Source organism: Chrysochloris asiatica, unplaced genomic scaffold (assembly GCF_000296735.1).
Source record: "Chrysochloris asiatica unplaced genomic scaffold, ChrAsi1.0 scaffold00186, whole genome shotgun sequence".
Taxonomy (NCBI): domain Eukaryota; kingdom Metazoa; phylum Chordata; class Mammalia; order Afrosoricida; family Chrysochloridae; genus Chrysochloris; species Chrysochloris asiatica.
The window spans coordinates 5865841-5892630 of NW_006408704.1; the positions used below are offsets into that span (position 1 = coordinate 5865841).

General features: G+C 43.9%; 1 protein-coding gene across 1 annotated transcript in view; it reads right to left on the reverse strand.

Annotated features, from left to right (window-relative positions):
* Positions 1 to 26790, reverse strand: part of IRAK2 (interleukin-1 receptor-associated kinase 2) — a 115750-nt gene that overhangs the window by 64557 nt on the left and 24403 nt on the right. Inside the window, exons 3-4 of the mRNA XM_006872206.1 lie at positions 20981 to 21114; positions 20508 to 20708 (exon numbers count right to left, since the gene is read on the reverse strand). Coding sequence (XP_006872268.1) covers positions 20508 to 20708; positions 20981 to 21114 — 335 coding nt within the window. The remainder of the gene's footprint in view (positions 1 to 20507; positions 20709 to 20980; positions 21115 to 26790) is intronic.

Genomic DNA, 26790 nt, shown 5'->3' on the forward strand with positions numbered 1-26790 from the left:
GGTGCACAAACAGTGGGGGGGGCCAATGACCAAATACCAAAAAAAAGAATATCAGAATAAAGCAACATCAACAAAGTGTATTGTCTACCTTTGTTCCAGGGTTCCCGAGGCATTTTTCCATGGTGTTTCTACTCCCCTGCTTGGTCCTACCGTTTGGTTTCGCCCAAAATGTCAGCTCCAGGACTCCGAGACCAGCAGATTCAAAAGTACGCGATTTTTTACTTCAGCTTCAAGTTCCACTAACTATAAGCCTTCAAACTTTTAAAATATTCCTATCTCTGTGGTTCTGAGTTCTGGAGCTCTGCCCTGGATCTGCTTTGTCTGGTATTCTGTGGTATTGCTGATGGCGAACTTCACTTCACCTCCACCCTAGCCACCATCAAACTTTTTGAGTATTTTTAAATTTTCTTTCTTTTATTCTCACTCTCATTTTTTCCTTCTATAGCTCTTTTCCCTGTCCCTCTTCTGTCTAGTATAATTATATTCTTTTCTCTCATAGCTACCTATTTTTATTTTTTCCTCTTTATTATTTTCTCTTTACATTATTGGTAAAATGTGTGCTCATTCTGTATTGTTTTCATGTGTGTGGGGGAAGGGGTTTTCTATTTCCCACCTAACAGAATACAGCAACAATGCCAATACAGTCCTGCCACAACTACACCCTCTGCAGCTGTACCAACATGGCAAGAACTAATACCAATTCCTATACCACCTGATCAATGACAGACAGCAGCCAGCACCAGCCAAACCCAACCGAAACTGAGGAGCACAAATTGCAAATGAGAACAGTACACACACTTCCATCCTCTAACTACACCCATAAGAGACTGTTGGTGAGAGCCTAAGAACACACCAACACACAATCATCAGTTAAATGCAAATACGACAAGCCCACAATGCCCAGAAGACAACAGGCAATTTTAGCTCACATGAAGAAACTAGAGAGAATGGCTCAAACAAATGACCAAGATGCAGAGCCAGAAAACATTTCTGAGGAAGAAAAGGTAATGGAATTAACTGAAAAAGAATGATATTTAGGTATCGGATAAGGACTGACAGAAAGATTGAGGAAAGCAAGAAGAACGCAGAAAAATTAAGATGATTCAGGAAAACACTACAAGAATAGACAGACAAAATAAATGCAAATTTTGAAACAACACAAAGCCCAAAATTAGAAATCCAGAAGATTAATACTAAGATCTCAGAAATGGACAGTACAAAGATCTCAGAAATGGACAGTACACTGAAAGGGCAAAGTAGTAGATGCAAAGCAATGGAAGCCAGAACTAGTGAGCTTGAAGACAAATCTCTCAATACTAGTAAATTAGAACAATCAGCAAAAAAGAAGATAAAATCCAAAGAAAGTCTTAAGAGTTATATGGGACACCATGAAGAGGAACAACTTACTGGTGATTGGAATTCCAGAACAGAAAGAGACAGTAAAAAATACAGAGAAAAGTGTAGAAGAGTTGTTGGGAAAAAACTTCCCTAACATCATGAAAATATGAGAAGATAAGCATTAAAGAAAGGAGCTCTGGTAGCGTAGTGGTTACGAATCGGGCTGCGAACCTTAAGGTCAGTGGTTCGAAACTACCAGCTGCTCCGCGGGAGAAAGATGAGGCTTTCTACTCCCGTAAAGATTTACACCCTCGGAAACTCTGTACAGGGTCGCTATGGGTCGGAACCGACTCGATGGCACATAACAACAACAACAACAAGCATTAAAGAGCTGAATGATTCCCAAACAGGATTGATCTCCAAAGAAAATCACTGAGACATATCATCATCAAACTACACACAAAGAAAAAATCCTGAGAACAGCTCAGGAAAAACGAAAAGTTACGTACAAAGGAGAACCAATAAGACTAAGCTCTGATTTCTCAGCAGAAACCATGCAGGCAAGAAGGCAATGGGATGACATACACAAAACTCTGAAAGAAAAAAATTGCCAACTCATTCCTTATGTAGTGCTATGGGATAAAGTACTGGACTGCAAGGTCAGTTTGAGCCACAAGGTCAGTGGTTCAAACTCACCAACTGCTCCTTGGAAACCCTGTACAGGATTGTTGTGAGTCAGGACTGACTCAAAAGCACTTAACAACAACAAGAAGAATCATATACCCAGCAAAGCTGTCCCTCAAATACCATGGCAAAATTAGGACATTTTCTAAGGAAGAAAAATGAAAGGAATTTGCAGTTGACCAGACCAACTTTACAAAATATACTAAAGGGCCAACAACCTGAGAATGCTACCATACATGACAACACAACCCAAAACTCAATTCAGATATCCAAGTATATGAAGTAAGGCAAACCTAGAAGACTGAAAATAGGAAACCAGAGACATCAATTTATAATGAAGTCAAATACAAAGAAAAAGAGGGAGCAGTGTAGATACAGAACTTCAAAATGGCAAGGAAGTCAAGTAGATTTCAAGATAAAACAGGCTATTTTAATAGGAAAAAAATTTATTACAGGATAACCTCAAAGAATGTTGTTATTGTTATGTGCTGTGGGAGTCGGTTCCAACCCATAGCGACCCTGAACAGGGTTTCCAAGGCTGTAAATCTTTACAGGAGCTGAAAGCCTCATCTTTCTCCCACGGAGCAGCTGGTAGTTTCGAACTGCTGACCTTGCGGTTTGCAGCCCAATTCGTAACCAGTACGCTACCAGTAGCATACTAATAGTAACGCCAAGGAGCTCTGCATTGCATCAGGACTCTGTTCTATAATAACCATGAATTATTTGTATCATAAAGCATATGAAACACCAATAAGCAAGCTAGCGAAGGTAATAAAGTAATGATCAGTCTTCCACAGTAAGAACACAGCGCTTCCCTGGAGACAGTCGGGCAAGAGGAATCCGCAGGTCATCGGTGGTGACTCAGCCCTTTACTAGGTTCACACCCAACTCACATTTATTTCTTACCAACTACTGTCCAAGACATAGTTTGGTTTTTTTCACAAGTATCACCACACCTACAAAGCATTAAGATGAGGAAACCACCAAGAGTCAGGAGGGAAAAATCAAAATATCGGGAGGCTGGTGCTGTGGGCAGTATTCACATCCCCTTGCAGGGCCCTCAGAGGAAACAGCTTCGTCCTATCTCCCTACCTCAGGTCTCAAGTTCTTCAGAAGGGTGTTTCATGGGCCTCACTGCCCCCACCCCACCCCGATCAGGCCAAAGCCCATTGGACCAAAACTCAGATCCAGAAGGGGGTTCTCCTTCTTGGCAGGATGTGTGGAATCGCCCATCTCTTCCACAAGTCCTGGAGGAGAACAAACAGTCCCTACAGGACAGCGGAGCGACTGCAGTGCAAAAGCTCACCAATGAGCTCCCATGGTATGCAGAGTAAAAACTGCCCCTATCAACCAGATGGAAGGGACGCCCAGGTGCCCAGAGTCCTCCTCTTCTCCACCATGCTCTCTTCACAAACTGCCTCAGATGGGAGCCCCGATGCCTGGCGAGATCCCATCTTCCTCACCATGTGGTTGTGCCACCTACTGTGGTGGCTCCTCTATGAGAGTCCAGCCCATCCAGGCTGAGAGCTCTCCTTACCAACCCAGTTGGGCTTGCTGGGAGTGGGGACCCCAAATCATATTTCTTGCAAAGTGCAAGCTCAAAACAGTAGAAAATGCCCCTGCTGAACTCACTTTCCAAAGACCCTACCTGCACCCAGAATTTCCTATGACCCCATAGAAAAAGGTCCTTCTCCTCAAGTAAAGTCAGCTGGACCTCAGTTTCTTCATCAGTGAAATGGGGGTGATAACCCCAGTCCTATTTACTCTCAGTATCCAAGTCCTGATATCATTCTGTTTCCCTCTCAGTATGAACCTTCACCTCTCTGTCAAGACAGGGGGTGGCAGGAACATCCAGGTCAACAATCCATCTGTCGTTGACCTCTGTGACCTTCCATTATGTTATTATCTGAGAAGAACCCAGCTTTTCTCTGTTCCTTGGGCTTTCCACAGTGACACACAATAACAAGTGCCTCACACGCAAGTCATGGGGGTGGGGGAAGGAGGGAAGGAAGTAGGGGGGGAGGCAGGGCCCACAGCTGTGCCCAGCACCATTAGAACATTTCAACTGACACCCACCCTCCCACGCAAGATGCACCTAGTCACACTATGGTGGCCAAACCCGGCCACAGATGTCAGCTGACACCAGAGATCCAGTGATGTCAGACCTGCAATGACAATCTCATGAAAAGTTTCTATTTCCATTTCCGCATGCTCTAATTTTTTTTTTTTAAGACAAACAATAAATAATACTTTTAAACATTAAAAGTAGTCTGGTGTGTCACTGGCCTGCTAATCACGCTAACTGCAAAGCCAGCAGTTCAAACCCAACAGTTGCTCTCAGAAACCCTATACAGGGTCACTACAAGATGGAACTTAACAACAAAAACAAACATTAAAAACCTTCATTTTGAGTCTTTTGAGTTTCTGGTGTTTGAGTTGGGAGAGCAGGACAGGACTTTTCTTAACTCCTTCCACCATCAAACCAGGAGGAGGGAAGAAATGTGGCCCCTCTGGCCTGCTCCCTCAAAACCTGATTTGAGAGCAAAGAGGGACAACACCCACTCTTTCAGACTGGACCCCCAGCATGCTGCTGAAGTGCAAATAAAATGCCAAAGGCAGGCAAGAGGAGGCAAGGCAGCCCACATGGTTCACAGAAACGTGTGGTCGTGAGCTTCCTGTCTGCCAAGGCAAAGAACAGGGATTGAGATGCAGTTTCTGATATACAGAGAGGCATGGGACTTCCAGGACAAGCTCCTTTCTCACTAGGATTAAGATCTCAAAAGAATTCCATACAGAGATTATCTTGCAGGATCACAAGAACATTAACTATATATTTCCTGTGATCAAAAGGTAGAATTGGGAGTCACAGCTTCCTTCTAGGTTCAAATCCAGCTTCTGTAAGTCCTCTTTGTTGTTGTTAAGTACCATGGAGTCAGTTCAGACTCATAGTGACCCTGCACAGGGTTGCCAAGGATACAAACCTTTATGGGAGCAGAAAGCCTCATCTTTCTCTAGCAGAACAGCTGGTAGTTTCAAACTGCTGACCTTGAGGTTAGCAGCCCGATTCGTAATCAGTACACTACCAGAATAACTAGAAACCCAGCTTCTGAGCTTTTCCTCAAGACTAGGGAAGAGACAAGTGCAGTGCCCTGGAACAGGGCTCACATTCTGCAGACAAAGTTGCCACCTCCTTGTTGCTGTTGTTAGGTGCCATTGAGTTGATGCTGACTTCCAGCACCCTAATGTGCAACAGAACGTAACACTGCCTAGTCCTGTGTCATCCTCACAACTGTTGCAGTCACTGTGTCAGTTTACTTTGTTGAGGGTCTTCCTCTTCTTTCGCTGATCCTCTACTTAACCAAATATGATGTTCTGCTGGAAGCTATGCCAGTAGTATTTCAAGTATCAGCAGGGCCACCCAGCAAGGGCACGTTTCAACAGAGCTTACAGATTAAGACAAACTAGGAAGAAGGAAGAGGTGGTCCACTTCTGAAAAACTATCTATCACCTGAAAACCTTATGAATAGCTTCCTCCTTCTTGTTATTATTAGGGGCCATCGAGTCAGACAGAAATACTGTCTGGTCCGGTGCCATCCTCACAATCATTGTTACACTTGAGCCCATTGCTGCTGCCACTGTGCCAATCCATCTCCTTGGGCGTTTCCCTCTTTTTTGCTGACCCTCCACTTAGCCAAGCATGATGTCCTTCCCATGGATGTGTCCCTTCTGACAACTTGTCTAAAGTATGAGAGACTGGCTTCTATATCCTGGCTTTTAAGGGGCATTCTGGCTTTTCTTTCAACACAGATTTGTTTGTTCTTCTGGTAGTCCATGGTACTATCAATATTCTTTAACACCAATAACTCAACTGAACTCCTTATACAGTGTCCAACTTCTACATGCAAATGAGGCTATTGAAAATACAATGGCTTGTATCAGGTGCACCTTAGTTCTCAAACTGACATCTTTGCTCTTGAACACTTTAAAGACGTTTTGTGCTGCAGATTTGCCTAATACAATATGCCATTTGATTTCTTGACTGCTCAGGGAGAGTGTTGATAGTGGATCCAAGCAAAATGGAGCCTTTGACAATTTCAATCTTTTCTCCATATATAAGATGTTATTTATTGGTTCAGTGGTGAGGAATTTTATTTCCTTTACATTGAGGTGCAACCCATACTGAAGAGCTGTGATCTTTGATCTTCATCAGTAAATATATCAAGTCCTCTTCACTTTTAACAGTAAAGCTGTAATATCTGCATATCGCAGGTTATTAATGAGTCTGCCTCCAATCCTGATGTCATGTTCTTCTCCATATAAACCATCTTCTTGGATTATTTGCTCAGCATACACCTTTTGTGATTTTAAACCATTCAGTGTCCCCTTATTGTGTTTGAATGGCTGCCTCTCGATCTCTGTGACAGGCTCCTCACAAGCACAATTAAGTGTCCCAGAATACCCATTCTCCACAATGTTGTCCATTGCTTGTCATGCTTCACACATTCAAAGCCTTTACAGAGTCAATAAAGCACAGATAAATATCTCTGTGGTACTCTCTTCTGCAGCCAAGACCCATCTGACATCAGCAATGATATCCCTCACTACAAGTCCTCATCTGAATCCTGCTTGAACCTCTGGAAGTTCCTGTCAATGTACTGTCACAGCCATTGTTAAATTATCTTTAGGAAAATTTTACTTGCATGTGATATTAATGATATTGTCCACATTCCATTGGATCACTTCTCTTTGGAATGGGCACAGATAAGGATCTCTTCCAGTCTGTCCAAAGGCACAGGTGAAGAACCACTGTTCCCAACTCCAGGTCTCTGAAGGAAGCATTGTTGTTGTCAGTGGCTGGTGAATACATTCCAACCCATGATGATCTATGTGCCCACAGCAGAGCTGCTTCACAGGGTTTTCAAGGCTGTGACCTTTCAAAAGCACATCACCACACGTTTCTGCAGAGGTGCCTCTGGGTATTCAAACCACCAAACTTTCAGTTAGTACATACTCATTTGCGCTCCAGGGACTCTGAAGAAAGCATTAGGGGTAGAATGCTATTTTCAATATTTTAAGCTCTCTAAGGGAGTCCTGCTGTGGAGCTATGGGTTAATGGGCTGAACTGAAAAGTCAGTTTAAACTCCAAAGTTGGCAGTTCAAGCTCACCAGCTGCTCCTTGGAAACTCTATACAGGGTCGCTATGGGTTGGAACCAACTCGACAGCACTCAACAACAACAGCAACAACAAAATGGAAACTGTGACTTTAAGTGGAAATGTTAAAAGAAAAAGAAAAATGTGCCAACTGTATAAATGGTGTAGTGGCAGCATCAGGTGTATCTCCACCTTCCAACCTTTTTATCAATTCTAACATCCATCTCTTCTTGGTGTCAGTGATGCTTCCCCTCTGTTCTGGAATTGACTGTCTTTTAAGATAGCTCTAAGGGGTCCTGGTGTGGCGCTGTGGGTTAATGCGCTAGACTGCAAAGTCAGTTTGAACTGCAAGGTTCGTGGTTCAAGCTTATCAGTCGCTCCTTGGAAACCCTCTAGAGGGTCGCTATGGGTCAGAACCAACTCGACGGCACTTATCAACAACAAGGCAAAGAAAGAAAAAAGATGGCTCTAAGGCAAGACTTGAGTCCTGGTACGGCTCTGTGGGTTAATGCGCTAGAGTGCAATGTTGGTTTGAACCTCAAGGTCGTGGTTTAAACTCACCAGCCACTCCTCAGAAAACCTATACAGGCTCACTATAAGTTAGAACCAACTCCACAGCACTTAAGAACAACAAGGCAAGACTGACAGATCCCCTCATTAGGGTTCCTTATACCTTATTTGCATAATTCCATTAGGGCTCAACACACCTTATTTACATTATTAGTAGACGGACCAATCCCGTTGGTGGGCCACAAGTATCTTATTTGTAGAGTTCCAATCAATCGCCATATGGGAGTTACAAAACCATGCACGGCTAAAATGGCTGTATTACGTAGTTCACTGTACCACGCCCCTAAAAAATATGTGTTACAAATCCCAACCTCTATGCCAGTAGTTAGAGTCCTGGTGTAGCACTGTAGGATAAACAGTGGACCACAAGGTCGGTTTGAACTACAAGGTCTGTGGTTCAAACTCTTCAGTCACTCCTCAAAAACCCTATACAAACCCATTTGACCTAGATTCAATAGCTGGATGATCAGAACTTGACTAGAGGAAGAAAGATGAGGGGAAAAAATGTGTAATCCGCTACAATTTGAAGAACTTGACCTGTACTTATAGATATAGTAGCTTAAAAGAGGGAAAGAATCTTCACAACAAGGATCATTCCCACCCCCTCGGTACACAGGGTTGGTAGGGATGGGTAATTTAGACATTGGCTACCTAAAAGAGGATGGAGGCTCTATACAGGCACCAAGTGACTGGCTTACAAGCTTTCAAGAGGGAGTTTAGTTTCAGAGGGTGCAGGGAAGGTAGAAACTCTAATGAGTAGTTTTCAACCTGTCTAGGCAGGGCTGGTGAAAGGAGATGGGGATAAGACTCCTGTGGTTCAATAGTGAGTAATTGTTATCATGCCTGACTGCGATTGTCCCAACTGTAAGAGTAGAAGTTTTGTAGCAAAAAGGAGGGAGTGGTTGATCTTGCAGTCCAGGAGCAGAGGACCCTGGGACCATCAAGAGAGAAGAGCAGAAGCGGAGTGTGGGACCCTATTCAGAGAAGCAGCGATGCCAGAGATGGAGGCAGAGATGATGATGTGGAGAGATCCAGCAGATGGGGACTCTAGACTCATGGAGGGAGAGGGGCTGTGTGCTGGCAGCCAGGGGGTAGGCCTGCAGGGTGTACCCTTTGGTTGAAAACAGAGGGAACAGAAGCAAATACTGTTGAATGATGATGCATGGAGGGGATCGTAATCATTGCAATGAAACGAAATACAATAGGATGAGTGTAAAGCTGATGTTCTCCCATGTAAACTAACACTCAATTCACAATAAAAATTTAATTAAAAAAAAAACCCATACAAGGTTGCGCACTGTAACTTGGAACAGTACTTAATAACAATAATGCCCGTAATTACAATGCCATTTGAGAATGAATCTTCTATTATGTGAATGTGGCAGGATTCATGTAGTGTGTGTCTTGAGTCAACCTCTTATAAGAATCAAGCAAAGACGGAGGAAGAGAGATGCCAAGCCACGTGAAGACTGCCCAGGAGCAGAAATGCAAAGAGTGGGCAGAGAAAGAACGCCTTCCTCTATAGCCGATGCCCTGAATTCGAACTTCTAGCCTCCTAGGCTGAGAGAGAACAAATGGTGAATTGTTTGGTAAAGCCATCCACTTGTGATATTTGTTATACCAGCACTAGGACAAGGGGGCAGAAGAGGTGAGGGGCCCACTTTCACGTTGCCTGTGGCCATTTACAGCCAGCCCCCTCACATGCAGCAGGGTGGCAGCATGGAACTCTTCTCTATCAGGGCTCCTGGGGATGGAAGGGGATAAAATGCTAAAGGAACAGCAAGCCTTCTACAGTTCCTATGGCTTTTTGAAAACTCCCAAGCTACCCTACTGGCTTAACCCAGAGTGATGATGTTGAGGGTTGAGTTTTAGGCCCGGTACACAGATCAGTGGGGCAGAAGCTGTTCTCCAGTCTGCAGCATATTCTACCCAAGTAGGCTGATGGGAGATTTCTTTTTTTTCTCTCTGCGTGGTATTCTCAAGCTGTCCAATGTGCACAGCTCACTTACACCAGGCCACCCAGATGAGGAACACACAGCCACCAGCAGGTTTCAGGCCATAATGTTCTGCAGGCAGGTGGTCTGATTGCATAACTTCTCGAAGCCTCAGTTTCCTCATCAGGAGGTAGTCACTGTGCCCTTCCTCATAGAGCTGCCGTGAGAATTAAGTGAGCTACTACAGCCAAAGCACATAAATGATGATTACTGTAACTGGTAGGGGCGGCCCTGGCTATCGTCCCGGCTGTACCCTAAGTGCTTTTCCACACTTGTGGTCTATTTGGCTCAGCTAACGGAAACCCTGTACAGGGTCGCTATGGGTCGGACCCGACTCGACGGCACTTAACAACAACAACAACAACAGCCCTTAGGAAAGGGTCCAGTCGTTAGCTCTGCTTTATGATGAAGACAGTGAAGCCCAGAGGAGCTGAATGATGTAGATTCTGTTTATGCTCCACTTCATCCACAGAAAGATCACAGGGAACTGGAAAACAAATCCACTGCAGTCAGAGCACTGAATGCAGGGACTTTAGAAGCACTTAACACAGTGGCAGAGGAGGGGGCTCAGGGTGGGAGGAGGCTTTTCCTCAATGAGCACATTCTGGAAATCCCCATCCTCCCCACCCTACCCTTCAGGTGGTACACTTAAACAGTTATGTAATATTTATATATTTGTTTTTATTCTGAAACTGACTCATGTAGCTGACTAGAGCCCCTCTAGAACAAATGGAAATGATTCCATCATCACCACTTTTCCTGATGCCAGCTGGCCACCTCAGGGCCTGAAAGAACTCTCTAGGCCCTCTTGTCCTTTCCCTCCTAATCCCTGGGCTCAGCCATGGTGGGCATCCATGGGCCACCACACACTATAAAACACTGTTTAAAAGTTTCCACTCAAATTAACTTTCCAGTCTAGGAGCGGAGGTCCCTAAGACCATCAATAGAGAAGAGCCGAGAGTGGGACCCTACCCAGAGAAGCAGTGATGTCTGAGATGGAGGCAGAGAAGATGACATGGAGATATGGTGAAGCTGGGAACTTTAGATCCAGAGAGGGAGAGGGACTGTGTGCTGAAGACTGCGGGGGGTGGGGGTGCTGGTAGTGTAGAGGGCAGGCTTGCAGGGTATACCCTTTGGTTGGTTGATGATGCATGAAGGGGATTGTAACCATGGCAATGAAACGATATACGATAGAATGAATGTAAAACTAATGTTCTCCCATGTAAACTATCATATAATTCACAATAAAACATTAAAAAAAAAAGGTAAGGTGAAAAAAAAAAAAAGTTCCCACTCAAGCTGGAACTATCTGAGGGCATGACTGGCCTTCTGCCTACTGGTCTCTTTCTGGTACCATAGCTGCTGAAACGACTCACCTTTCCCCATTCATTCATTCATTCATTGTGCTAGGGTATACGCCATTCACCACCAAAACTGATGTGACTCGTACATGAAACTAAACAAAAAAACAAACAGTCTCTGTCAAGTTGATTCTGACTCCTGATAATCTTGTATGTGAAGAGCAGAACTGCTCCATAGGGTTTCCTTGGCTGTACTCTATGAACGCAGATCCCCAGGGCTTTCTCCCATAATACAGCTGGATAGATTATAACCACTCATCTTTAGGTTAGTGGCTGTTGTTAAGTGCCTTAAGGTCGGTTCTGACTCACACTGACCCTGTATAGGGTTTCCGAGGGGCAGCTTGGGGTTTGAACTACCAACCTTTTTTTTTTAAATGTTTTTATTGTGAATTATGTGATAGTTTACATGGGAGAACATTAGCTTTACATTCATCCTATTGTATATTGTTTCATTGCCATGGTTAAAATCCCCTCCATGCATCATCAACCAACCAAAAAATATACCCTGCAAGCGTGGCCCCTGCCCCCCGGTTGTCAGCACATAGCCCCTCTCCCTCTCTGGATCTAAAGACCCCAGCTGCTCCATCTCTCCACGTCATCTTCTCTGCCTACATTTCCGGTATTGTTTCACAAGAGACCTGTCCACATCTCCTTTCATCAGCCCCACCCAAACAGATTGGATTCTACTCAATGGAGATTCTACCTTCCTCCATGCCCTCTGGATCTAGGTTCCCTCTTAAAAGCTTGTAAGCCAGTCACTTCTTGCCTTTGTAGCCCCCCGCCCCCCATTTTGGGTAGCCAATGTCCAAGTTGCCCATCCCTGTCTATTCTGTGTATGGAGGGGGTGGGAATGATCCTTGCTGTAAAAATGTGTTCCCTCTTTTGAGGGAACAAATTATCCATAGGTGTAGGTCAAGTTCATCAGATTGTATCAGATTACTCTTTTTTTCCTCTTCTTTCTTCTTCTAGTTGAGTCATTGAAGCCAGGTCAAGTGGGTATTATCCGCATGTCTGGGTGTTCTTATGCATATGCCCTCTCTTCTTTTCAGCTGGACTCTTCATTCTCCACTCTAGTCCTCTGTGGCTATGTCACTGACTCTGGGCCCAAGAGTTGCTAGGTCTTGCCACACTGCTGGCCAACCAGGTCTCCACCTGGGTTCACAGGAGTCTATTGAACATTGTAGGGTTTAGCTTGCAGCTTCTTTGCTGTTTTTCCCTCACTCCCCTTTTCAGTGACGAATGTGGTCACCAATCAGAGAGTGTAGTCCCCATTGAGTCTTAGTCTTGGAAGGGGTTTTGCTCTGAGGGAACCCGACCACTTGTCTTGATGTCTCCTGAGTGAGTAACTTGCTTGTTCTTGTAGTAATCAGTCAGACTGCCTATATTGTTTTGTATTTTTCTGTTGGTCTTTCTTTCAAGACATATCTTCTGTTCTTCTAGCTGCTCCAGACTGGTCTGCTTGTCCTTTCAAGTGGAAATTTCCCACCTCAGAAGATTCTGGATGTATGAACTGCCAACCTTTTGGTTAGCAGTCCAGTGCTAATCCTACAGTGCCACCAAAAAAATCATTTGCACCACTCAGGGACCTAGTCCTTACATTATGCTGGAGAAATAATATCTAATTACTTAATACTGAATTCTCGAACAAGTTCTACACTGAACACACACTTGAGGCAGTAGACCTATATACAGAGAGGTTAGGGACGGTTTCTGAGAAGAGGCACCACGAAAGCAGAGATGAAAGGGATGGGAAAGATTAGCCAAGGGTGTTGGGGAGGGACCAGTGTTCCAAGAAGAGGGAACAGCATCTACAAAGATCCTGAGGAAGAAATCAGTTTGGTATGTCTCCTCAAATGAAGAATGACCCCAGTGGCTGAGCTGCGAGGTTGAAGGGGAAGTGGTGGAGATAAAGTTTGAGCACTGGGCAAAGGTCAGACCACGTAGGATCCTGCAGGCTGTGGTTAGCTATGACAAAAGCTTTTTGATTCTCCTGGAATCAGATTTCTGGGTTCAAAGAATTGGCGTGACTCACCATGGTCATTCACCATTAGATGTCCTTTTGAACCCTGAGCCTTTAAGGAACTGGTTCCCTATAAGTTACCTTCAGGTCAAACACTAGCCTTGTAAACAGCTTAGCGGAAGTCACTTTGCATTAGGGATTGGGTTCTCTTAGAAAATGATGTACCATCAGCTCCCAGAGACTGTTTTAGGATGGATGGCATGTGTCTGGTGATTTGGTAAAAGATAGCCCCTGAAGTCAGGCATTGTGCTTTCATGCTATCACCTAAGAAATTAACATAGCAATGACCTATATAACCCTGTCAGGGATTAAACTGTGTCCCCTGAATCTATGTTAATTTAGCTGGCTGTGACTCTAATTTAGTGGTTTGGCAGTTATTTAACGATGTAATGTGGCAGTTTTGTAAGTCTCCCAGGGTATGACAGATAGGACATAATAAGCCAACAAAAGGATTAAGGGTGGGATGCAACATCCTTAATTTTCTCACAACTCTGATCAGATGTTAGGGGACTTTCCCCAGAGTCTGGCCTACATCACCCTTCATCTTACCAGAGAGCAGAAGGACTGACAAACACCAAGGAAAAAAGAGTACATGTTCTGCACCTGGGATGCCGGCACTGTGAAGCTAACATGCATGGAGGTCTACGAGGAATGCTGAACTGAAAGGAGACAAGGAAAGCCTTCCTCGAGAGCCAGCACTTGAATTTGGACCTCTAGTGAGAGAATAAATTTCTGTTGGTTAAAACCATCCACTTGTGGCATTTCTGTTACAGAAGCTCTAGAAAAAGGAGACAGTCCTGCTGTTATCGTCTCCTTGCTCGACTCAAATCATAGCTACTGAGAGTACAAACAATATCTTCTGCTACACTCAATTTTTGAACTTCGTCATAAATCCACGTGAACTTTTGCTCCCTCTCATATCTGACGATTAGGTTTGGACTATGTGGCTGGTTCTGGTCAATAGATTGTAAATGCAAACAGTATCATCGTTCCTGAATGAAGCAATTAAGTAGTAGCCACTCCAACACTCTCTTTCCCAGCCACAAGTGACCTTGGAAGCCACATGTTATAGATGACATACAAAGTCAGTCTGACTCACAATGAGTGAGAAATCAATTTCTGTTATGGTCAACAACTGAGATTTCAAGGTTTATCTGTTACTGCAACATAACACAGCCTGTATTGATTAACAGAGTACCTAGATAACAATAGTTAACACACTTGGCTGCTAACTGAAAGATTAGAGGTTTGAGTCCACTCAGAGGCTCCTTGGAAGAAAAGCTTGGTGATCAGTTTCTTATAAAACCAGCCATTGAAAACCCTGTGCAGCACCAATGTACTCGGGCACACATGGGGTAGAATGAGTTAGAACTGACTCCACAGTAACTCTTAGTATCCTTACTGATGAGTAATCTAAGTATGCATTCAAAATTTATAACCTAGTAGGGCCTATTTGAAGGAGCTCTGGTAGAGTTGTGGTTACGAATTGGGCTGCAAACCTCAAGATCAGCAGTTTGAAACTACCAGCCTTGGAAACCCTATTCAGGGTCACTATGAGTTGAACTACAGTTCGAAACTACCATCTGCTCCACAGGAAAAGATGAGGCTTTCTGCTCCCGTAAAGATTTACACCCTCGGAAACCCTGTACAGGGTCGCTATGAGTCGGAACCAACTCCACGGCACATGACAACAACAACAAGGGCCTATTTGAAACAGCATAGCACAAAGCTATGCTCAATAAGTAATAGCTGCTTTCATCCAAGCCCTTCCTTACCAGCCAAGTCTAAAAAAGTGGGGAGAAGACATTGCACATACTTCTCTGTTCATACTCACACTACTACAAAGAAACCAATCATGATTAAAACCTTGCTTTTTTTCCAATGGAATAACTAATGAGTGGAAGCAAAGTCAAGTGGCCTGTTCTGACACACACAGCCTAATTTTGAAAACACCATCTCTAACATGTTTAGAAGCCTCACAGCTTATTAAGCAAAGTATACAGGGCAATTTAACACCCATTTTCATATGGGGAAAATGAGACTTCATATGGTCATGCCTCCATTCCAATGACATCACTTCCTAGCTATGTGACCTTGGGCAAGTTTTTAAATCGTTGAGCCTCAGTTTCCTCATCCAAGAAACGGGAATAGCAAGAATTGCCTGGAACATAAAAAATGTGTTGTTATCAACTCAATGCTGACTTCTAGTGACCCTATAGGACACATTAAGGAGCTCTGGTAGCGTAGTGGTTACAAATAGGGCTGCTAACCTCAAGGTCAGCAGTTCGAAACTACCAGTTATTCCACAGGAGAAAGACGAAGCTTTCTGCTCCCGTAAAGATTTCCCGCCTCGGAAACCCTGTACAGGGTTGCTATGAGTTGGAACCAACTCTAACAGCACACAACAACAACAACATAGGACACATTTGCACTGCCCCATAACATTTCCAAGGCTGCAATTTTTTTTTTTTAACATATTTAACATGTTATTTAAGAGGACTTCAAAATACCAGTTACCAAATGATAACATGTCTTAAATTTGAGTACCTTAATTTATTTTTGTCTTGAACATTTTGTAGCGGCTTGGGAAAGTTAATAGAGCAAATTAGTTTTCCATTGCTGGTGTGGCACTGGGGTTAATGCGCTGGACTGCAAAGTCAGTTTGAACTGCAAGGTCGGCAGTTCAAGCTCAACCAGTCGCTCCTCGGAAACCCTATATAGGGTCCCTATGAATCGGAACAGACTAGACAGCACTTAACAACAATAACATCAATGTGTACATTTTGTCTCATGACATTGATCGCAATTCCTTTAATGGAGCAGAGCTTTCTTCACTTTCTCTCGGGGTTCTCTGGTTCCATTCATCCTTCTTTCCTGCCTTCTGAGCTCTGTTTTGGGGCAAATGCTGCCCTTCTGGTCTCATATGGTTGACTGTTCTGAGGAGTAAGTTCCTCACAGGAGTTGCTTGTTCTCTTTACAGGCTTCTTAGCTGTTTGGCTACAAGGTGATCTCCACAGGTGGGAAGGCTGTAATATACAGAAGCCAACTGCCACATCTTTCTCCCAGGGAACGGAACGGTTTGTGAGTTCAAACTGCCATCCTTTTCATTAGTAGCAAAGCATTTAACCAATGTAGCAGGACTTTCTGGGACAAACCAAAAAAAACCCAAATCCACTGTCATCGAGTCCATTTTAATTCACAGCAACCCTACGTAAGATTTCTGAGACTTCACAGAAGAGACAGCCTCATCTTTCTCCCACAGCAGTTGATGGGTTTGAATTGCTGAGCTTGTGGTTAGAATTCTAGTGTTTATCTTTCAGCAGCATCAGGAATCCTTTTTCTGGGACACAGTAGGTGCTAAATAAAAGCTACTACCAGACTCTAAAGGAGCTAGGGTGCTGTCATGGGTTACACATTGGGCTGCTAACCTCAAGGTCAGAAGTTGGAATCCACCAGAGAAAGATGAGGCTTTCTGCTCCTGTACAGATTCACAGCCTGGAAAACCCTCTAAGGGTCTGTATGAGTTGGAAGTGACTTGATGGCACACAGCCACCACCACCACTAGACTCCAGAGCTCCTGACTCTTGGCCTAGGGTTGGGGGTCATCTTGGCCCCGCACAGTGCTACTTTCCAACAAATTTCTGATGACTCCAAGGACTGAATTCTATCAAGTCTTGTTCCCTAGTGGTTAGAAAGGAGATGTACTGGGAATCCTTCCAGTGAACACAGTCTGGGTAGCAGCAAAAAATTCCTACCCGGTGAGAGACCACTTAAGTTACAGGAAGGAAGTGACAAGTTGGGAGGCCAAACTGAAAGCTAGAAACTGTTAAGGTTGCACAACCAAAAAGAGACTGCACGAAAATTGCAAAAAGATGGGAAGATAGTCTCAATCCCCTCATAAATTCCTTCAGATGCCTGTAGCTTCTTGTTCCCCTTCTCAGATCATGCCAGAACCCTACATCACCCATCCCACACTGAGACCAGAATGACAAAGTGCTTCCCAGGCAGAAATCCTTCATGTCTTCCCTTTGCTGCCTGTGTGAAAACAACTCTTCACCACAGTCACACAGCCCTGGGAGCCTGGCCCCTGCCCCCTCTCCAGCGTCAGCCACCCACCCTTGTTTTCTGACTAAGAAAAGAGGGAGAGAATGGTTCTGTAACTTGAAGACTGTAGTCAATGTCACCAGCATTGTACATGTAGGAACTCTTGAACGGTGTATGTTTCACTGTGTAGACTCTCAACAACAACAACAAAACACATTTTTCAAAAGAGATACTACATACAGTAGATGGTAAAATTAACTAGAAATATATTTGTTTAAAAGTTATAAAAGCAACTAATAGAACTAAAAGTAGTGATAGAGACAGTCCCTGGATTACAAACACATTTGGTTACTAAATCTGTCTTGAAATCAAATTTGTATATAAATTGAAACAGTTAGGGATGGTTCATTACTCACATATCTTATCCTGATGTAAACAGGAATAAAGACAAGAAAAAAACAAACATAGATCACCTGGGTAAAAGAAATCATCGATACTACTGAATGCCAGGATGAGTTTCCAAAGTTCTGCCTCCACGTGGTGATCCTTTATGAGGCACAGAGAACAAAGGAATCTCCTCCTACAACCATGACCTACAGCAGCGACATATCACACAGGCATGTCAAGCATATGGAAAGCAGTGAGGAGACAGCTCACAGTGAGAGGACAGTTTAAACTTCCTGAGAGGGCTAGCTGGGGGAAGTGGCCCCAAACCCATTTTTAAATATAAATGGCAGTTCAGCTGTCAGAGAAAAACAGGCATCTGAACACTCAAATGTAGGCACAGGATGGAATTAAGCTCTGTCTGGAGTTGTTCCCAGGTAAAAAGCCTTCAAATCTCATGCTCTACAGTAGCGGAAGAGCTGAAAATATCCTGAATGTTATTGTACACGGCTTCTTTTTCAGGAACCTCCAACAAAAGAGAGTGAGCTCTAATGGAGCTAGATCAGACACAAGCAGAGCTGAAAAGGAAGGCTCTCTCAGCCTAAACTGACAGCTAGCCTTCATTCTGGGAAGACTATGGAACTAACCTTTCTCAATCAACATCTAACATTCCTCCTTTCTAAATGCCACTACTGAACCTCAGAAGTTCTCTGCCAGACACAGAGAGTATCCAGAGGCAAAAGTCTAGTCAGGGTTTGGCCTTCCCATCCAATTTATTATTCCAGAGGGCCTTAAGAGTAAGAACATTAAATTAGGGGCAGAAGCAGGGCAGGCTGAGCACAGAGGTCAGTAAATGAAAAATCAAACATTTCAAGATTAAGAATTACACATAGACCAATCTAGCCTGGATCTGTGGTTACCAAACCAGAAGCTTCTCGGGGGTTTTTTGTTTTTGTTTTTGTTTTTTGAGAAAATTGTACTGCCAAAGAAATCACACGCCTGGCCTATAACTCCTAATGCTCTAAGTCCCCAAGCTCTAAAAACAGGAAATGGGCTGGAAAAGCTAGACAGTCCTCAATAAGGGCAGACTGGCTCCAGTTCCCAATATAGATGAGGACATGGGATAAAGGACAAGGAAGAACCACCTCTTCCCCACCCCACTGCCCTCACCCAGATGTCAGCTAAGTACATGTTAGAGGAATGGTCCTTAAACAACAGATCAGAATTGCCTGAAGGACTTGATAAAACTCAAATTTTGGGAGCCTCATTCCCAGAGATCTTGAGTCAGTAGATGGGTTGGAGTCCAAGGAATTTGCAATTTTAACAAGTTCCCAAGTGATGCTATGGTTTCTGGGTCTAAGAAACACATTCTGATAATCACTGAAGAAGAACCAGGGTGGAATTTACTCCTGTAGCAGGGAAGAACTTTCACAGTTCTTGCTCAAGTCAGTTTAGATCTGCTCCCTGCTACAAAGACCTACCTACAGTGTGTTTCTCATTTCAAATGGGAGTTTTTATTGCGGCTTCCTGTTCTGATTCCCCCATTGAATTTGGGCTGTGTTGAGGCTAGAGGGAGTACATAACTTTTCTTTGGTTGAGAGTTACTAAATCTTTCGGAACTTATAAAGAAAACCACACATTGCTCAGAATTCCTGGGCTTTAAGCAAGAGTCCCGTCTGGTCAGTTGCTAAGCATTCCAAAACTGTTTATCTTGGGAGAAGGTTGAGTATATTTATGTGTAGAAAGGCAGGTATATATGGATATTTGGATGGCCAGAAAAGGAAGACTGTGGCAGAGACTAATAATCACTCCTCCATATTTATTCTCTCCTGTAGAGTCCTAGTTTGGTGCTGCAAGATAATGCACTGGACCTCGAGGCTGGTTTGAACCGCAAGGTGGTTCAAGCTCACCACTGCTCCTCGGAAACCCTTTAGAGGGTTGCTATGAATCAGAATCAACTCCACTGCACTTAACACTAACATTCCAGAGTAATAGACATCTTAGGTGATTATCTACATTATGTACATAATCTCTCCACTGAGGTATACATTTCCCAGCCTCCCTTGCAACCAGGTGTGATCATTTAACTAAGGTCTGACCAATGTGACTAAGGTGTGATCATGTGACTAATGCCTGGCAACTAGATGTGATCATGTGACCATGCAACTAGGTGTGATCATGTGACCAAGGTCTGGCCATGGTAGATGTTTCATGGTGAACCTCCTGGGCACATCCTTTAAAGAAAAAAAGTATGTCCACCTGTCCTTTCCCTCTCTTTCCCTTCTTGCTGGCTGGAAGGCAGATGTGGCAGTACTTAGATTTGAGTCAGAAGCCATCTCTTAAAGATGACAGAGCAAAAAAAAAGAGAAAGAGCCTGTTCCTTGACACGACACAGTCGCTATATCAGGAGAGAGAAATAAATGTTTGTTGTGTTAAAGATTCTGTGTTCTGTCCTTTGTTACAGTAGCGAACCCAGAATGTCACTACGGAGACTACCAAGACGCAGTGTAAGGTAAGGGGTTACACATGGAGGAGTACAAGAGTGAAAGGAAATAGAGTCTGCTATAGCCATGGCTTCACGGATGCTGAGGCTGGTCCAAGTGTGCGCGTGGGCGCAGGGCCTTGGAGGCAGGCGGGCAGCGTGCGCGCAGGAATTCATACAAGTGCACCACAGAAGCTGCAGTGTGACCCCCTTTGGCATTCATACTTGGTGATGAAACAACCAAAAACTCAGAGTACAGCAAAGTGATCACCGTTGGCAGTGATAATCTACTCCAAGAAAGACAAGTTTGCCAAGGAGAGTGAGGAGAAACTCGGTCTGAGGCACTTCCGAGAAGCCAGTGTGCACTACGCAGACGGGGCAACAGGAAACCGAGAGCCGCTGGACAAGGCATTTAGCGCGAACTGCACTTTGGAGAGATTCTACAATGACCAGAGCAGTAGTGGATGCAGACGCTCACTAGCTGAGCACAGGCCAGGGAGTGCTGTCGGAGCGCGCCATCTACGGTGATCTCGTCTTCCTGGAGACCTTGGACTAACAAGAGGACATCGGGAAGCAGCGTGTGGACCACCAGGACCAGGTGAAGATTACAACCGGCGAGTACCTGCCTCCGCACATGATCGTCTACATTGACCTGCCCGTCACCCAGATCCAGCGTTGCCTTCAGAAGAGCAGAGATCCACGTTGAGAGGAAGATCATTTCTGCCTATTTTCAGGGTATGGAGAAGGCCTGCAAAAGAACCTTCCTTCCTGAAATGAATGGAAACTGTATGGTTTAATGGTTCAGATCAAGGAACGCTTCAGCTGCTGAAGAGGTTGGTAGAGGATATTGAGTATCTGACGTATGAGAAAGGTCCACAGCTTGAACATGACCATCGCACTTCCCACAATCTGCGGATGTTAGTTCAGAGTAAATTGAAGGTGCTGAAGTACTCGACCATTCCTGTACATCTCCCCGAAATCACCTTCAGAGACGCTGACCGTATTTTCGGCAAGTTCCGAGAGTTGCCAGCCACAAGTACCAGGCTGGGCACACGTGGCTCTGGCTGAAATGAGCCAGACCTTCCCTGAAGATATACAGGACTGAAACAGGAGCTTCCCACCCGCCTGGCCTCTAATATGTCACGCAGCATGATGATTTAAAATAAACACGCCAGAAATCACCCAACAAGATTCGGCCAGTCTGCCTACCCCATAGTAGTAGAGTTGGAGAACTTGGCTTCCAAGGTCAAAGGTTATGGAATTTTCTAGCTTTATTTTGGAATGATCCATAATCATCACTAGAATAAGTAAAATAAAAAAGGTCTGCTACCAATGAACAGCTTTTTAAAAAAAATCTTAAAGGAAATAGAGGTAAACACTGTTAACTGATGATACATAGATGATTGCAGTCATTGTAAATGAAGTCAAGTCTGTGATTTGTTAAATGTAAAACTGAGGTTCTGCTCTGTAAACCTTCACTCAATTTACAATAAAATTAAAAAAAAAAAAAAAAAAAGAAGGAGTTGATGCTGGCACATAGGCCTCCTGGAGCAAGGAATGAGTAGTGGCTTCCTGTTCTAAACCACCTGTAATAATTTATTCTAATTCTTACAATATTTTCCCCTTAACTTTTAAATGATTTCAATAAAAAATATGTCTATGCATGTCAAAACATGGAGTCCTGGTATGGTGTTGTAGGATAAGCACTAGACTGCTAATCGCGTGTTCTAAGGTTCAATTCCACCAGCCACTCCTCAGAAACCCTTTACAGGGTTCACTATGAGTCAGGAAGACTCAATGGCACTTACCAACAACATAGTAAAATATTTCCCATTCCAACGATTTGGACATGAATTACATTCATCGCGTACAGCCATCACTAGTGCTCTGAAGCAATGACTCCTGTTTTCGTCCTAACATTTCATTTCTGACAAACGGAACAATGAGGGGCTTAGCAATTAAGGCAGAGAAGAAATCTAGGAATAGACGTAGTCCATGCATCCAGCCTTTTCAAAATGAAACCAGGTAACCTTCCACAGTGCAGGATTCAAAAGGGGGTTGCTGGGAGACACAGCCCCAAGGGAAGCTCTTCCCATCCTGCCTTCCAGTTGGGGCCTATCTTTAGAAGGCCAAGGTGACGTATTACTCCAGAGTTAACTCTGAGGAAGCCACTTCATATCTCTGGCTGTTTGGAGTGTGTGTTTTTCAAGTACTGGTATATTCAAATCTGTTTTAAGAGCTCTTTAAAAAGTGCTGGGCAGAAGTCAGCTTCTCCAACTGTTGAGCAAGTTAAACAATCTTAAGCATGTAAATGCAAAATAACTTGTAACTAAAAGTATAACTTTATAACTGTTGTTCCAACTCATAGCAGCCCTGCATAGGGTTTCTAAGGAGTGGCTGGTGGGCATGAACCTCCAACCTTGTGGTCAACAATTCTACAACACCACTAACTTTTTTTTTTTCTAATTAGGGAAAAAAACATTTAAATTTCTGTCACTTTTTGGGAGTGAATCTAGAGGCATGTGTGAAACATTTTCAATTTCTGCCCATCAAAGTCTTGTTTCCTTCCCTAATTAAAAAGTCTTTTTCCCTTCCCTAATGGTGTGGCGCTATGGGTTAACGTACCAGGCGCAAAACCGTCTGAACTACAAGGTTGGTAGTTCAAGTTCACCAGCTGCTTCTCGGAAACCCTATACAGGGTCGCTATAGTTCGGAAGCAACTCAATGGCACTTAACAACAACAGTGATATAGATAACTTTATAATTGGTGGTGGTTATGTGCTGTGGAGTAGATTCTGACTCAGAGTAACCCTGAGCAGGGTTTCCGAGGCTGTAAATCTTTATAGGAGCAGAAAGCCTCATCTTTCTCCCGCGGAACAGCTGGTAGTTTTGAACTGCTGACCCTGAGGTTAGCAACCCAATTCGTAACCATTACACTACCAGAGCTCCTTAACTTTATAATTAGGGAAGTAAAAAAGACTTTGACGTGCAGAAATTGAAAAATGCTTCACACATGGCCTCTAGATTCACTCACAAAAAGTGACAGAAATTAACAACTTTTTTTTTCCTAATTGAAAAAAAAAAAGTGTTCTGCCAGAGGACTCAAAATAATAGTAAAAGCACAACCAACATTGCATGACTAACTACAACCAAGGAAACTGGATGTGGAAATGGAAACTGATGCCTCTTCCTCTGGCAGTTTTAATTAGCAAGGTTAAGGGGAAGAGAAAGAGGTTTAGGGAACCTAAATAGCCTTAAAGCCAGAGACATTAGCACAGGAAAACAGGAATCTGAGTAACTGTGCTAAACAGAACTGAGGTGTATAGGTCAAATGTCACAGGTATCACGAGGGTTTCCTGGAAGCTGAGAGACTGTGTCAAGTAAGAATGACGCAGTTGAAGTTACTGTGTGACAAGCTAAGTAAGACCCTGGGACCAGCGGGACCTGCCCTCTGCCAGAGTATGGCCTCCGTGTTTGCTGGGAGCAGACCTCAAGTTCTTCAGTTGGAAATGGAGCGCCTCAGAGTACCTGTTCACTGAGGCTGATGGGAGGAATCAAGCATTTATGACAATGCTTAAAAGTGTTCTGGGAATGTTAGCTTCAAAAAGTAAAAGTGCCACGCTGGTATGAGTGTTTCTTTCAACTGACACTACACTGTGTACTGACATCATTACTAAGTGTTAAGAGATTGGTTTTGAATATACTGCAGTCAGAATGCTCCCTAGAAGCCAGAACAGACTTCGGACTTCTCATACTTCAGACACGTTATCAGGAGGGACCAGGCCTGGAGAAAGACATCATGCTTGGTAAAATGCAGGGTGAGTGAAAAAGAGGAAGACCCCCAGTAAAATGATATAGTGACAAAAACAATGGGCTCAAACATAGCAACAAGTGTAGCTAGCACAGGACCTGCCAATGTTTCATTCTATTGTGCAAGGGGTCACTATGAGTCAGAGCTGACTTGAGGACACCTAACAATAACAACAGAGATTAGTCAATAGCTGGGTTCTGAAGTCAATGTGAGTATGTCCAACAAGAAGGCCTGTGATTCAGACCCTGTCTCTGTCTCTGCTTTCCCACCTCAGGACATTTAGCAGCTTCTTTCTTTTTTATTGCTCAGTCATCTTTGATGCAGGGTCTCTGAGTCACCTCTGAGATGGTTCCTCTATACTGCAACAAGTCAGCCCCTACACAAGGGCAAAGCTAGCCTCTGGTCTGGTCCTGCCCATCACCCACAAAGTACACTAGGCTGGCACGCAACCTCTCTCCTCAATGACACTCCACTCCTTGCCTCATTTCTCATGGATATTTATAAAACCATTTAAGGCTCTGAAAAAGTAGAGAGGTCAAAGCTGGAATCAGGCACACCAACCAGCTAAAACAGCAGGTGGTAAGTGCAGTAGGTGGGCCAAGGCCCAGAACTGCCTGGAGAGATCAGTACTTAGAACCACAAGGTACACAAACCACCCAGTCCAATGCCTCAGGGTGCAAGTGGGGGAGCTACAGTCTCACAGCACTATGAAGCCCTAGGGGCTGACCAGGAGTAGGGTGTGAGAAGCAAGGGGCTTATAGGAGTAGCTTACAGGACAAAAAGGTCAGGTGGTCTGGGAGGAGTTCAAGTTAGTTCCAGTGGAAGGGGAGGTTGTGGGTTGAGCAGTCACCCCTGCAGTCTGAGGAGGAAAGGACTGAAGGCCTCATCTAGAACTAGGAGTAGGGTAGGTGTTATGGATTGTGTCCCCAAAATGCACTATAAATCCTAACCCCTCTATACCTGTGGTTAGGAGTACTGGTGTGGCACTGGATTTCTAACTGCAAGGTCAGCGGCTCCTTGGAAACAGAGAAGCTAGCAGTCAGATTGGACTGCATGACAGCGCCATTGAGTTGGTTCCAACCCATAGTGACCCTGTATAGGATTTCCCAGAAGCAACCTGTGAGCTTGAACCACCTACCTTGCAGTTCAGTGGGCTTTGCAGTCTGGCACATTAACCCACAGGGCCATATACTTTCCATTATAATCCCAATTGGAAAACGGGTTTCTTTGTTATGTTAATTGTTAGTATTAGTGTATTGTTTTGCATCAATCTCTTTTGAGATGTAAAAGGCGCAGATTAAGCCAGGCAGCAAAACAGCAGAGATAGGGGAAGACAGAAGCTAAACACATGAAGATCACCAAGGAAAAGAAGCTGAAGAGACCAGGGGGTTTCCCAAGTGCTGTGATTTCAGACTTCTGACCTCCAAAACTGTGAGAAAATAAATATGTTGTTAAAGCTAACCACTTGTGGTATTTCTGTTACAACAGCACCCACCCAATGACTAAAACAGTTACGCAGATTCTATATTTAGAAATTCACCAACTCACTAAATTGTAACCCAAAAACCAATAAGCATGGCATTTTGCAGACATTCACAAATGTACAGAGCAGTGAAAATTTTGAGTTCTAGTGTGGCACTTTAGGATAAGCACTGGACTGCTAACTGCAGATGGATGGTTCAAACTCACCAGCCCTCAGAAATCCTATACAGGGTTGCTATGAGTTGGACTTGAACAACTCTTGAACAAGCTCTTAAACAACAACATACTTTCCCGACTGAGGTAAAAAAGCCATGGTATTTTTGTTTGCACTTTTGTGCTTTTTTTTTTTGGTGATTTGGGTCCCCAAGTTTAATGCTGAAGCATTGTCTAGTGTTCCTACTGTGTGTGTGTGTGTATGGAATATATATATATAAAATAATCCTGTTTATTGTATTTGGGTAACCTTTTTTTAATTTCCTGAAGTAAAGACTTTATGATCTCTCTTTCTTTGGTTACTTCCTAAAGTGGAGTGAAGACTTTATAATCACTCTCTTTTTCTTTTCCTAAAGTAGGAAAACTCAAATGGTGTTGGAGAAGAATACTAAAAGTGCCATGGACTGCCAAAAGAACCAATAGATCTGTTTTGGAAGAAGTGCAGCCAGAGTGCTCCTTGGAGGCCAAGATGGCTAAACTTCATCTCTCATAATTCAGACATATTGTACGGAGGGAACAGTCACTGGAGAAGGATGTCATGCTGGGTAAGATGGAGGGTCAGAGAAAAAGAGGAAGATCCCCAACGACATGGATCGGCCAGGTGGCATCATTGATGGTGTCAAGTGTGGCAGCGGTAGTGAGGTTGGCCAAGGATCGGACATTGTTTCTTTCTGCTGTGCATGGGGTCGCCATGAGTCGGTTCTGACTCAGTGGCACCTCACAACAACAACAAAGTAGGAGTGCACACCTTAAAAATCTGAACTAGCCAATGGGGTAAGGGAAAAGATTGTGCGGTTAAAATCTTTGCCAATGGGGGGAACAAACAAGATGGCGGATCAGGTGGAAGTGCTGTAAAGGAGCTCCGCCAACAACAACACAGAATACCCGACCAAGCAGGCTCAGGGGCTGGTCCCAGAACTGTGAACCACATATAAAGAAATATTTAGAAGATTGGAAGGCTCACAGCTGGGGGAACTTGTGGCAGAAGCAAGAAATCTATTGCTTTCTAGTCTGGGACGTGTGGACATTCTTTTCTTTTGGTATCTGTTCATTGGTCCCTTGCTATCTTGCTATCTGCGCACCTCCATTCTGGTGACTATAGGGGTGTCTGAGCTAGTGGGCACCCCAGCCCACCCTCAGAGGGTTCTACTACACATGCACACAGATCTCCTCGAAATTTAAAGAGATAGTTTCCAATTAAAACCAAATGGCCACAGCCGGCCCTGAACTGTTTCCAACTAGAAAAAAAGGCCTG